Source organism: Chrysochloris asiatica, unplaced genomic scaffold, assembly GCF_000296735.1.
Source record: "Chrysochloris asiatica unplaced genomic scaffold, ChrAsi1.0 scaffold00313, whole genome shotgun sequence".
NCBI classification, from domain to species: Eukaryota; Metazoa; Chordata; class Mammalia; order Afrosoricida; family Chrysochloridae; genus Chrysochloris; species Chrysochloris asiatica.
The window spans coordinates 1,217,638-1,232,675 of NW_006408831.1; the positions used below are offsets into that span (position 1 = coordinate 1,217,638).

Here is a 15,038-nt window from a genome sequence, read left to right on the forward strand (position 1 = left end):
AAGTTAAAGGGTTCCGGTGAGCCTGAATCTCCATGTGAGTGGAACTGGAGGAAATACAGCAATGAAGACACAGGCTGAGTTTGGACATGTTCTATTGGCACCTGTTAACTAGAAATAAGAGAAGTGGGAAGGCTGGCTGGTATGAAGTTTAGGGAGCTGTGTGTGAACTCCTGACCTCATGGGCACTGACCTAGCCCATAGAGGCTAGGGCTGAGAGTGAAGATGATCTGAAGTGCAGGGAAGTGTGTGTGAACTCCCAAATGTGTAGCTTGTACCCATTTGACCTAGCTTGGATGGCTAGGGTTGAGCTGAGTAGAACCTGATCAGATGTTTGATACTCTGAGCAAGTGTCAAATGCTACAATTTGATGAACTGGACTTTTGCTTATGGGTGCAGTTGGTCAAAAATTCCAACCAGAATGGAAAATTCTTCAAATAAAGGAATACACTTGCCTCTTCAGTGTTCTGGGCTGATTGTTGTTAAATTCCATCGAGTCGGTTCTGACTCACAGCAACCCTGTATAGGATTTCCAGGAAGCAGCTGGTGGATTTGAACTGCTGGTCTTGCAGTTCAAACCGACCTTTCAGTCCAGTGCTTGATCCTACAGTGCCACACCAGGACTACATATATATGTGGTTCTGTGGTGTCGAGCAGATTCTGATTCATAGTGACTTTATACAGGGTTTCCAAGGAGTAGCTGAGGAGCTTGAACTGCCGACCTTTTGGTTCAAAACCAACCTTGCAGTCCAGTGCATTAACCCGCAGTGCTGCTGGTTTAATAGGGCCAGGCAAATTTAGACACTGGCTATCAAAAATGGGGGTTATTATACTACCTAAAAGGGGTTCTAGAACTTGGCCAGTGAAATAGACCTCTTGCAGAGCCTTTGCAATACATAGGACCTTAGATGGAATCCTGACCCCCATCCAGAACCTTCTGAGGGGGTACATTCCTACTAGAAAGGACAAGCAGACCAGCCTGGAACAGCTACAGCAACAGAAGATACATCTTCAAAGAAAGATCAGCAGGAAAAACCCAAAACAAAAATGGCAGTATGATTGACTACTACAAAAATAAGCAAGTTGTTTGCCGGGAAGCCATCAAGGCAAGCAATCAAGTCCCTTTAGGACAAACCCCCCCTCCTCTAAGACTAAAACTCAAAGGGTACACACATGAGCAGGCATGTAAGCTTGCTGAAGACCACACTAGTCTACTGGTGAATGGAAGAGGGGGAAAGGCAGCAATGAAGAAATGAGCTGAGTTTAACCATGTTCCAAAGACTCCCATTGACCTGGAGATGAGAGAGAGAAGAGGAAGGGCTGGTTGATCCAAAGTGTGGTGAGACCTGGGGACACCTGAGCTCATGGGCAAGGACATAGCCACGGAGGGCTAAAGCTGAGAGTGAAGCATCCAGCTCATATGAAGTGAGGGGAGACTCACAAGAACAATCAAACTTGCAGAGAGTACCCATTTCACCTAGCTTCAATGGCTTGATAATCAGAACTCGACAAGAGAAAGATCACACACACACACACACAAATTTTGATAAAGGAAATGAGGGTAAATTGCTATAGTATGATTAACTTGACCTATACTCAATGGATGTAGTAGCTCAAAATACCAACAGAGAGGGAAGGAACTTCACATCAAGTATCAGTATCTATATACAGGGTAGATACTGACAGGCAACTCAGATATTGGCTACCCAAAATGAGGGGGAGATAAAGGCAAGAAGCAAAAAGCTTCAAGGAGCAGTTAGTAGATCAAAATGCTGACGTTGCAGTTAGCAATCCAACTCATAATGTACTACGTTATCAGAGTTCCTGTTCAGATACAGATTACTATATCCTTTGGCATTGTGGTTGTTGTTGTTAAAGTGCCAAGGAGTCAATTTACACCCATAGTGACCCTGTATAGGGTTTTTGAGAAGCAGCTCACCACTGATCCTGTGATTTAAATTGACTTTGTAGTCCAGCGCATTAACCCACAATACCACACGAGGACTCCATCCTTTGGCATACATCTACCAAAAACAAAACCATTCTCTTTTGCAACCCCAATGGCATCTAAAAATATAATAGTAATTCAAATGAATTTTATGGCTCCCTTAACCGCAAGGTCAGCAGTTTGAAACTACCAGCTGTTCCATCGGAGAAAGATGAGGCTTTCTGCTCCCGTAAAGATTTACAGCCTCAGAAACCCAGTACAGGGTTGCTATAAGTCAGAACTGACTCCACGGCACATCACCACCACCACCACCCCAATCATGGGACATAGTGTGGCACTATAAGGTACGCACCAGACTGCTAACTATAATAAGGTCAGTGATCCAAATCCCCCAGCCACTCTTTGGAAACCCTATACATATCGCTGAGTCAGAACAGACTTGATGGTACTTAACAACAATTCCAATCATAATAATCTAGGTTCTTGTTAGATTTGAATGTTCTTTATCTTTAAATCTAGAAAAGTTCCCTCCACCTTTTTTTTTTTTTTTTTTTGCGACTAAGTCAGTTGTTTTATAGAATGCCTACATTCTGATTTATCTGCCTCTCTCTTCATTGTGTTATTCATTCATTGTATTCTTTTATCCTCTGTATTGCCTGTCAACCTCTTTAACACTGAACATCCAAACATTCAGCTTTGGACCTTTTCTCTTTTCTATCCTTATTCACTCCCTTGGTTTTCTCAAACAGGTCCGCAGCTTTAAACATCACCTATCTGCTGACAAGTCTCCAAAACAAGGGGGCTTCAAAAAGATGGTGAAAAAAATTCTATCATCAATTCAATTTTTCACTTTTTGAAGTCCTCTCATACATAGTTCTGCAACCACTTTTCTTAAACTCTATGACTTGTATGTCCAACTGTGTACTAAACAGCTCTACTTGAATATTTTGTAGATATCCTACTTTTTAAAATACTCAAAATCAATAATGCTCCTCCCTAGTTTTTCCCATCACCCATAATAATGGCCAATTCGATCCTTCCTAAAGCTCAGGCCAAAACCCTAGGAATCAGTCTTGACTTTTTCTTTCACACCACACACCTGATCTTATGTAAATCAAAGCAAACACTACATCTGATCACTCCTCACCCATTTCCACTGCTACCACTCTTATACAAGCCACAGATTTCTCTCTTAAAATACTGCAGTATCCTTCTAACTAGTTTCCTTGCTATTGCCTTCAATTTCCTTCATTCTATTCTTACCTAGAAGCCAGGCTGAACCTGTTACAACATAAGTCAGGTTACATAATTTCTCTACTGAAACCCCTTGAATAGGTTCCCGCATTACTCAGAAGAAAAGTCAACTATACAATCCTAAATGCTGTGGACTTCTTTAGCTCTCAGGTGTCATTTCCTTTCCATCATACTGGCCTCTGCAGATGAGATCATCAGGTATTTACCCAAAGGTTACCTTTACAGGAGAACTTCCCCTCACCAGTCTAGGTATTAAATTGCAATGAAGGTTTTTAAATGGCCATATACACGCACATTCCCCTAAACACCAGTTACCACTAAGTCACTTCTAACTCAACGGCAACCCTATAACCCTATGGGGATCAGTAGAACTATGTTCCACTGGGTTTTCAGTCTTGGTAAGGCACTATAAGATAAGTACTGAACTGCTAACCACAAGTTAGCAGCCACTCCTTGGAAACCGTATACTGGGCCACTGTGAGTTGGAGCCAACTCAACGGCCCTAACTCAATGGTACTTAACAAAAATAACATGCTTCAGTGATAGTCTATTTCCAGAAACAGAATGCCAGGCATTTCTTCTGAAGCACCCTGGGTGGACTTCAACCTCCAACCTTTTAGTTACCAGCCAGACACCTTAACCATGTACATTACCCAGGGACATCATACACACACCAGATGTCCTATGTCCTATTTTGTGGCTTTATTTTTCTCCACTTGCAACCATAGCGTAATACACCAAAACCCAAACCCACTGCCATCAAATTGATTCTGACTCCTGGCAATCCTAGAGGACAAAGTAGAACTGCATCACAGAGTTTATGAGACTGCAAGGCTTCATATGGACAGTCTCAACTTTCTCATAAGGAGCAGCTGGTAGGTTTGAACCACCAACTGTGTAGTCAGCAGCCCAATGTTTAACCCACTGTACCTCCAGGAATCTTTATAACATACTATATATTTTATTTATATGTCTATTGTCTTTTGCTCCATGCCACAATATAAGTTCCCTGAGAGCAAGAAACTGTTTTATTAATTACTATAACTCAATGCACAGAAAATTGCTTGATACATATTAGGCACTCACTGAATATTTACTGATTGGATAAAAGAAATGTAAGAGAAAAGTTAGGTCTTTGCCTTCTGTTTTTTAAAAGATTATGAATTTATGTATATAGATTTTGTTGTTAAATAGGTATTTTAAATTCAATAGTTATTCTTGCAGCAACGACATGATTAGACACTCAGTAAATTGTTGTTAGGTGCCGTCGAGTTGGGTACTAATGAATACTGAATGTGCCAGAACAACAAAAAATTTGTCTTATAAGAATTACAAGCAGAATGCTCTATAGAAGGAAATACGGTTGAGACTTCTTATGTACGGACTTTGGACGTCATCAGGACAGATTACCCAGTCCCTGGAGAATGACATCATGTTTAGTAAATAGAAGGCCAGTGAGAAAGAGAAAGACCTAAAGGAGATGAACAGACACCCAGTAGCTGCAACAATGAATGGGCTCAAATATTACACTGACTTACAGGACCAGGCAGCATGGTATTCTGTTGTACATACGGTCACTGACAGGAAGTGATTCAATGGCATGGAGTCCTGATGTCATGCTGTAGGATAAGCACTTGACCTCAAGGTCTGTTTGAACTGCAAGGTCGGCAGGCTCAAATCCAACAGCTGCTCCTCAGAAACCCTATACACAGTCACTACGAGTCGGAACCAACTCCATGGCACTTCACAACAACATCAACAACAACACTGTTATTGCCAGGAAATAAAGGGGATTATACCTTTGAAGTTTTATAGAATCCCGAGTATTCTATGAGTCTGACTTAATTTTTGCTATTAAACAAAATGATTATATGCAGACTAACTGTATTTTCTAGATTCTCCTTGCCACCTGCATCCTATTTCCCTATTTTGTCAATTCCTAGGTGTAGTTCTAGAAGCCTGGCTTCCATTTAAGAAGGTTCAGCAGCAAAGTTTAGAGGAAAACTGTGAGTGAAGTACATAAGCAATTCTTAGTAATTTTAAAATGTCTATATAAAAATCTACTAATTTTCATACCATATACTTAAGTATCCCGTAATAAACTTAAGTCTTTCAAGTACAGAGAATTTTAAAAACAGAATACTTCAGAGTTCAGAAGAAATCCTTACAAGCATTTTTAGCAGCTGCCAGAACTCTTCTGCATAGCACCTACTTCATTACCATGACGACATTCTTGGCTGTGTTCCCTACAGCCAAATTTCTGAAAATATCTGCTATGAAGTAGTGCACATGATAACCATAATACACAATGAAAAGAGCAGGTGAAGATGTCACCTAAATCATAGGTCATACAGATCATTCAGACACCCAAAAGATTCAAAATTTCTTTGTCAAAATAGGCATGTGGCCAATATAATTTGGCACAATACACTAGTTTCTGTTAATATTAAAACACGCAAAACTAAACGTCTACCATATTGTTTCACTTTAACAAAGCAGCTGATTTTCAAAGCAATCATAAATCATAGAGATAATTAAGACATCCAAAATATTCAAAATTTCTTTTTCACAATCAGCATGTGGCCAGTATAATTTGGCAACGAACACTAGTTTCTGTTAATACTAAAACACCCCAAACTACATATCTACCATATTGTTTCACTTTAACAAAGCAGCTGGTTTTCAAGGTATTTTGAAATGCTCTAAATGAGCATTTCATTTAAATCTAAATGCTCTAATCCTAAACTATACATGACTATAAATATTCTTCTAAGAATATTTCCCCCTACAAAATTCCTGAAAAGCCTAAATTATATAATACAAAAAAAATGCAGATACAGTAATAATTAATGATGTGTACGGCAGCTACAAAGGCAAGAAGTGACTGGCTTACAAGCTTTCAAGAGGGCACGGAGGAATGTAGAATCTTCACTGAATGGTATTCAATCTGTCTAGGTGGGGCAGATGAAAGGAGATGTAGATAACACTCATGTGACACAATAGTGAATAACTGCTATCAAGACTGACTGTGAAGGTTGGAAATGTAAAGGTAGATGTTTTGTAGCAAAACGAGGGGAGTGGTTGACTTCGCAGTCCAGGAGCGGAGGCCCCTGGAACCAGCAGGGGAGAAGAGTGCGGGACCCTACCCAAAGAAGCAGTGATGCCAGAGATGGAGGCAGAGACGCTGACATGGAGAGATGCAGCAGCTGGGAGCTCTTGACCCAGAGAGGCAGAGGAGCTCTGTGCTGATGACTAGGGGTAAGGCTTGCAGGGTAATACCCTTTGGTTGGTTGATGATGCATGGAGGGGACTGTAACCATGGCATTGGAACAATATACGATAGGATGAATATTCTCCCATGTAAACTATCACATAATTCACAATAAAACATTAAATAACTGATTAATTGATGATGTGGTTTTACAATCAGAACACAATTTGGGTACTAGTTTTCCCACTACCTGTGGTTAAGTTACTGGACTGCAAGGTCAGTTTGAACCACATGGTCTGTAGTTCAAGTTCACCAGCAACTCTTTTGGAAACCCTATACAGGGTTGTTATGAGTTGACTCGACGGCACTTAACAACAATCACCTGTATTGCAGGTAAGTAACTACATTAAGCTAAATAAGGATTTCTGGTTTGGCACTATAGGATCGGCACTGGACTGAGAACTACAAGGTCAGCATAGACAGACTTAAAAGTCCTTATATAAGTTCAGACAGAGCCCAGGCTAGTTGTTCATAGCTCTTCTATCATCTGGAAAAGCTTAAAGGAGGAAGAGAGAAGACTCAGGAGTGGCATATAAGTTGAAGGAAGACGTAGTGACCACAGGGTACCATTTGAAATGGTTTGCAAAAGGGAATAATAATAACAATAATTGTAATAAATGGCTGTGTCGACTAATAGCAACTAGGAACACATCTGTTTCATTTTTAATACTTAATGGTTATTGTTAAGTTCTGTAAGAGTCGGTTCTGACTCATAGTGACCCTGTATATGGCTTCCAAGAAACGGCTGGTAGGTTTCAACTGTAGACTTTGTGGTTAACAGCCCTATGCTTATCCTACAGTGCCACACCAGGACTCCATTTAATGTTAGATACTAATTTTTACAAACAATATATTTCTGAACAAGTTTATAATACTAAACTTGACAAATACAGCTTCTAGCCCAATTTGTAGCATTAATTTACATATAAATGAATAAATATCATTCATAAGTTTCACTTACTCAAACTCTGTAGCATAATATTTAAGAAAGCCCAGTAAGAGGTCCCCAAGATTTGATTCATTCTTTGAGAGGTAAGGAGGAACATTACATGGAGCTTGATGTACAAGGTGCAGCTGTATAGCAGGACTAAAAGATTCCTGTCAAAAAGAAAAAGACACAAACTGTAAAGCCATTTAAGACACACACTAAAGAACTTTATATCCTGATCTAAGAATTTCTGAAGAAAAGAAACTTTTCTTTATGTTGACTATTTGGAAATTTAAAGTTTTTTTTTTTTCACTAAGGATCTCACCAGTGTTTGGAGTAGACCAGACTGATGTTGCTCTTAGTTGCCATGAGTCACTTCAACTCATGGTGACCCTATGTATGTTACCTGATCCTATATCATCTTTCCAATCACTGGAATGCCTGAGTCAGACTGGACAATATTTTGTCCTGATTCATAGGGTTAATTCATTGGTTAATTTTCAGGGGTAGATCACTAGGCCTTTCTACCTAGTCTACCTTAATCTGGAAATTCTGCTGAAACCTGCCCATCATAGGTGACACTGCTCATATTTGAAATACTGGTAGCCTCCATCATCATAACAAAATCCAAAACACCATAGTATGACAAACTGACATGCAGGTGAGAGAGTAGGCCAGAAAGACTAAGTAACCAAAGAGATCCCCATCGTAGCAAACATATTTTCTAACTTACAAAGCCTTATTATGCATACCAAAATTCCACTCAATACATATAGGTTTCATTATACAAATATTTCTTTCCTATTTATTTCTAGGAGCCCTGGTATGACGCTGTGGGTTAATGCGCCAGACTGCAAAGCTGCTTGAACTGCAAGGTCGACAGTTTAAGCTCACCAGCTTCTCCTAGGAAACCCTATACAGGGGGTTATGGGTCGGAACCGACTTGACAGCACTTAACAACAACAACAATTATTTCTAAGAGGCAGAATGCTCCTTGAAGAAAGCTACATTTAGGAGACTGTAAGAGCTTTTTCTAACTGCCACTTAAAGACTTCTTAAAGGCCACAAAAGTAACTCTAACAAATGAAGTAAACTTGGGAAAACACGGAATACAATGTGTCATGAAAACAAACCAGCAATATTCCAGCAAACTTTTAAAACAATATTCACAAAGAATAGCATTTGCCTGCAACTCATGACCAAACAAGACTCTTCTTAAAAAGAATACTGTTAAGTGTCAGTTCAGACCCATAGCAACCCTAAATAGGGTTTCCAGGAAGTGACTGGTGAGTATGAACCTCCAACCTTGCGGTACAAACTGACTTTGTAGTGCAGTGCATTATCCTGAAGTGCCGATACCAGGAATCCAAAAAGAATACTAATGGATACTTAATTCTTTTTACTTGTGGTATGCCATTCATTTACTAGCTGATCTTTCTTCTACTAGAAGCAAGCTCTGTTTCTGAAGTATACTAAATGGTTCTCAGGTAACCATATATTGGGAAATAATTGTTATATTTGTGATAATTTGCACACTGTCATCAAGAATGGTTTTCTATATTTCCCTTTGCCATGAGAATAGAAATGATTTTTGAAAATAATCAACTGGTTAAAGCAAGAGAATTAAACTAAAGTTTAAGTTATCAATTATTTAAAAGATCAATCTTGGGTTTATAGAAACCAATTCAATTGGTAATGTCCAAATAATGCAAGGGAGTCCTGGTGTGGCGCTGTGGGTTAATGTGCCAGACTGCAAAGAGGCCTGAACTGCAAGGTCGGCGGTTCAAGCTCACCAGCTGCTCCTCGGAAACCGTATACAGGGTTGTTATGGGTCGGAACTGACTCGAAAGTACTTAACAACAACAAATAACGCAAAGCTTGAAAAATAGAGGCTTTCAAAGGAAAAAAGGTAGTCCACCTACTCAATGCTTGTTGTTGTTGCTGTTAAGTGTTATCCAGTTGGTTCTGACCCATAGTGACCCTGAACAGGGTTTACAAGGAGCAGCTTGATGAGTTTGAACCACCAACCTTGTGGTTCAAACTGACCTTAAGGTCCAGTGCTTAATGCTAGCCCTCAAAAAACATCGGTGAAAACAACAGAGAAAGAAAAAAAAATGTCCACTCCTTTGCCCCACTACCTAAAACTTTTATCAATAATTTAGAACCACCAAGAAATGATTAACTTTCTCTCCAAAGAAACATTATATTCCAATCATAATTCATATAGCTGGCATTTTTATACTTTGGACTCCTTACATTTCTAACAGATATAGTACTTCATTTTAAGAATCAACTGAAAATCCTAATGATCTAATTTAACACTAGCAGTGTTAAGGAACAAGCCAAAAATTATAATGAGTAAAAGGCAGAACGAAAATTAGATGCACTGCCTTTAATCTCTGTATCTTACCATTTAGGTGTAAAATCAGACATGTTGCTGCTAAGTGCCGTTGAGTAGATTCCGACTCACAGCTACCCTGTGCAGGGTTTCCAAGGATCAGCTGGTAGATTTGAACATTGCAGTTAGCAGTCCAGTGGCTACAGCGCCACAGCAGGACTTACAGAAACATTATTTAAAATAGTAAAACTTAAATATTATTTTCTGGTAAATTAAACAAAAAGTATAAACTAAGTCCAAATGAAAGGGTAAAGAGAATTATGTTTAAAAGCTTGTGCTCTGAAAACTTCTTACTTATTCTGATTCCTATCATCTAGGACAATAAGCAATCAAAATCGATACATTGATGTTAAGACAGACCAGCCATAATCTTACCAGAAGTCTCAAACTGGTTGAAAGTCCTTATAATTTTTATTTTGTTCACAATTGTGAGATTAAAGCTGAACAGCTCTGAGACCTATTCTACTAAAATGCTGAATGGCACAAAATGGGAGAAAGCAAAGAAAAAAGGAGAGTATACCTAAAAATAAAAACACAAAACTACAAGTAGGACTTTTATTTAGCCCCATTTTTTTGGTAATCATTTTTAAAACGATTCTCTGCTTTAAGAAGATTTCAACGACAACAAAAAAAATGTTTTTAAGGGAGCACCCCCACATTGTTAAGTGCCATTGTATCAGTTCCGAATCACAGAGACTTGTATAAGGTTCCCAAGGAACAGCTGGTGGGTTTGAACTCTGATTCTGTGGTTATTTCAGATTAAGGAAGAAGAACTTAAGCTAATACATTAAAAAAAAATCCAAGAAAATAAGTACTCTGAAAATTACAACTTAAGTCAGTGGAAAACAATTCAACTGACATAATGTGACATGTATACACATGTGTTTCATAAAGCACTTGTTTGGATTACCAATATTCACTCCTGTTTGATTACTTAAATATGGTGGTGGTAGTGGTGATGTGTCATAGAGTCGGTTCCAACTCATAGCAACCCTATGTAGGGTTTCCAAGGAGCTCTGGTAGGGTAGTGGTTACGGAGCAGGCTGCAAACTGCAAGGTCAACGGTTCGAAAACACCAACTGTTCCACAGGAGAAAGATAAGGATATCTGCTCCCGTAAGGATTTACAGCCTCAGAAAGCCTGTACAGGGTCACTATGAGTCAGCACCGACTCCACGGCACATAACCACCACCACCAAATCATTATGGAAACAGAAAGCCAGATCTTTCTCCCGTGAAACTGCTGGCAGTTTCGAACATCTAACCTTGAGGTTAGCAGCCCGACTTGCAAACACTACAGCTACCAGAGTTCATTTACTTAAATATAGGGAAACAACAACAAAAAGCAAATTGCAATAGAGTCAATTTCAACTCACAACAGCTTCATGTTACTGAGCAGAACTGCTCCATAGGGTTTTCTTAACAGCAATCTTTATGGATGCAGATCAACAGGTCTCTCCTCCACGGAGTGGGCTCAAACAACTAACTTTCAACTTAGTAGTTGATTGCAAACTGTTCCCATCACCCAGGCATGTTAAATGTATGGAACACTTACTAATTTTTTTTAGGTTTATATCATATACCTCGGAGTTTTCTAACAACCATATGGGTGAAGACCTACTAATTCCTGAAAAGATTTTCCAAATGATATTCAAATGCTGGTACTTCTGAAGCTATAGCATCTATTTCTTATCAATATATGCCAAGTTAAGAAAAATTTAAATAGGCAACCCTTTACTACTGAGAATCAAAACTGGCAGAAACATCTTTTGCTATAATACTTTTGAGGTTAGACCATATCTTTATCTTTAATGCTTGAAATGTGGACACTTAAGCAGTTTCTGGAATAAATTAGATTCTATGTGGTAACTGGTTTTTGTTTATTTTGTTTTGTTTTGAATAACATTTACGGCTAAAGAAAAGATGATTACTTTCCATCTTCTGGCAAAGAGAAAGAAATGTAAGTTGTATAATTTTCTGACACTATAAAATTATTAAACTTTAAAATATTGAGGAAGATCTCAAAGAAAACGGTAAGTGAATTGAGCATCTATTTAACATTGGATAGAAAAAGAAGAACTATAAGTGTCTTGTCAAAAGCTCCTGTAGGGGTTCCGGTTTTGGCAGGTAGCAGAGACAGCCAGGTAGGAAAGACTCCGTCGGGGAAGGACTGAAAACCCAGAGAAGCGCTCACGGAACAACATCAGAGCTCTGGATCTAGCATAAAGTATAGGGTGTTAGTTTCCCCACACACGCAAGTGGAAAAATCACGATATAAAGGAAAATACTGCGAGTTAGAAATCCCTTGAGACTGGACTCCCTCTGAGACCACCTAGCCCAGGTGGGTTCAGAGGGTGGGGCTACAGCCAGAACAGCACAGGGAACTGGCCCTAAAAGTGGCGCAGTGACATTTGCAAAAGGAGGTGCGGGGGATTCTACACATTTCTTTCCTCCTCTTCCCTGTTGCACCTTCTTTGCTCAATCCAGGATACCCCACAACCCCCCTGCAAAAATAAAAAGTCCAATGCTGAGCCCATAGTTTTCCCATGGCACAGAGAGAAAGTGCTGGGCAGCTGCTTATGACGTCAGCCAAGGGGTCACGGCCCTAAAATTAACTTGTGCAGGGCCCTTTACTCTGGCCTACCTAATAAGAAAAATCAGGCCCATCAGGCCTGACAGACAAACCATATGAACAATATGTAAAACCCCAACATAAAATGACACAACTATCTCTAGAATTACGCTGTGCACACCCAGATACCTAACTGACCTTCAGTGACAAAAATAGTAGACAATCTTTCTTCCATTAACTTACCAGTATCTATCTGCGCACCTCTACAGTGGTGACTAGAGGAGGGGCGTGAGCGGACACCCCCACCCACAGCTGGAGGTGTCTACACGGTTCACACACACTGCCTGTGCAGCAAAACGATTGAACAGTCAGCCACAGTTTTATTTTTGTTTCACAGCGGAGGTTTCTGTCTCTGTTTTTATACTACTACTGCTCTTGGTCCTTTTGATCACAAATTTTTCCTGGAGGTGGGAGCTTTTTCTCCCTACATTACCCAAAAAGAGTTGGCAATCATGGCCATATAGCCAAGCTACAAGCATACCTCATAATATTCCACCATTGAGACAAGAGCTAATAACAGCAACTAAGTATTACATGAGAAAAGGGAAGCCTATCTCCTGATCATATCCACCAGGAGACACCCAGTATAACACAACAACAAACATCCATTTAAGCATTAAAAAACCCACATAACCACTGGAAATGACAAACAAACAAACAAAAAGATCTCAAAACATGTGTAAAAACAGAAAAGCGTAACTGAGACAAATGAACTGGAGACAGACGAAGGCTCTCCAGAAGAAGAGTAGGTTTTGTTTTTGCATAAGGAATACAGAATGATATGGAAACAAATTCAAATGCTCAGAAAAGGGGTGGGGGAAAAGCAAGGAAAAAGTCAGGAAAGTACTACAAGAGCAATCAAACAAGATTGATAAGAGCATTGGAAACAATTCAGAACATGCAAAAAGAGGTCCAGATGATCAATAATAAAATATCAGAAGTGGACAATACACTGAAAGAGGAAAGGAATCGAAGAGATGGAAGCCAGAACTAGCGAGCTGGAAGACAAATCTCTCAATACTGCTAAGATAGAAGAGCAAGCAGAAAAAAGGATAAAAAAAATCTAAAAAGAGGCTAAGATTCAGGCTGGATAACATGAAGAAGAACAACTTAAGAATTATTGGTATTCCGGAACAGGAAGAATCAGAGAAATCCACAGAGGAGATAGTTGAAGAGCTTCTGGAAGAAAATCTCCCTAACATCTAGAAAGATGAGAAGATAAACATTCAAGAAGCCGAACGTATCCCAGTTAGGACAGACCCCAAAGAAACTCACCAAGACATATAATATTCAAGCTCTCCAAAATCAAAGAAAAGAGAGAATCCTTAAAGTGGCCAGAAAGAAGAGAAGTGTCACTTACAAAGGCAAAGAAATCAGATTAAGTTCTGACTTCTCAGCAGAAACCATGCAGGCAAGAAGGCAATGGGACGACACATACAAAACCCTAAAAGAAAAATCTGCCAACAAAGAATCGTCTATCTAGCAAAACTATCAATCAAATACAATGGTGCAATCAAAACATTCCAGGATAAATAGAATCTAAGACATTTTGTCAAAACCAATCCAGCACTTCAAAACATGCTAAAGGGAGTTCTTTGGACTGAAAATCAACAAGAACATGCAACAACCAGAGATGGACAGGTGTGGCAGCACCACCTGGAACTCCTTCGACAGACAGCAGAGTTCAGAACAGAACAAAACTATAACAACAGACTCAAAACAGCTGGGAGGTCAATTGAAGATCAAAATGGTATCACTGTCAAAGAAAGGAAAAATGTAGGAACAGAGATCCAGGTGGTAAGGATGTCAAGTAGATTACAGGATACAATAGATTCTCTTAATTGAAGATAAAAGTTAATATTGACTTTAAGGTAACCCCGCCCCCCGCCAAAAGTTAATACTTCACAACTTACCATGAAAATGAACTTCCAAGCAGAACAAACGTAAAAACTAAGAAGAAACCGACAAGAAATACCACAAAAAACACAAATTCAGCACAAGAAGGCATGCAGAACAAAGGAACGAACAGCACTACCAAAAATTAATATAATGACAGCAATTAACTCATACTGGTGTGGCACTGTGGGTTAATGCGCCAGACTGCAAAGCCGTTTGAACTGCAAGGTCGGCAGTTCAAGCTCACCAGCTGCTCCTTGGAAACCCTATACAGGTTTGCTGTGGGTCTGAACCACAAACAAAAGTGGACAAAATAGATGAGTGGTACATACTGAAAATTAAAGACTTATGGACATCAAAAGACTTCACCAGAAGAGTAAAAAGGGAACCCACAGAATGGAAAAAAAAACCTTTTGCAACGACACATCAGATAAGGGATTTATTTCTAAAATATATAGAACTACAACACCTCTACAAGAAAAGGACAAATAACCCAATTTAAAAAATGGGCACAGGACATGAACAGACACTTCACAAAGGAAGAGATCCAGGAAGCCAACAAACACATGAAGAAATGTTCATGATCACTAGCCATTAGAGAGATGCAAATCAAAACAACAATGAAATATCATCTCACACCAACAATAACAGCAAAGATAAAAAACGTAGAAGACAATAAATGCTGGCGAGGATGCGGATAGACTGGGACCCTCCT

The 15,038-nt window shown here is 39.4% G+C and overlaps 1 protein-coding gene across 1 annotated transcript in view; it reads right to left on the bottom strand.

The window, feature by feature from the left end:
- Window positions 1–15,038, bottom strand: part of PAPD4 (PAP associated domain containing 4) — a 115,298-nt gene that overhangs the window by 21,574 nt on the left and 78,686 nt on the right. The window contains exon 12 of the mRNA XM_006875183.1: window positions 7,432–7,568. Coding sequence (XP_006875245.1) covers window positions 7,432–7,568 — 137 coding nt within the window. The remainder of the gene's footprint in view (window positions 1–7,431; window positions 7,569–15,038) is intronic.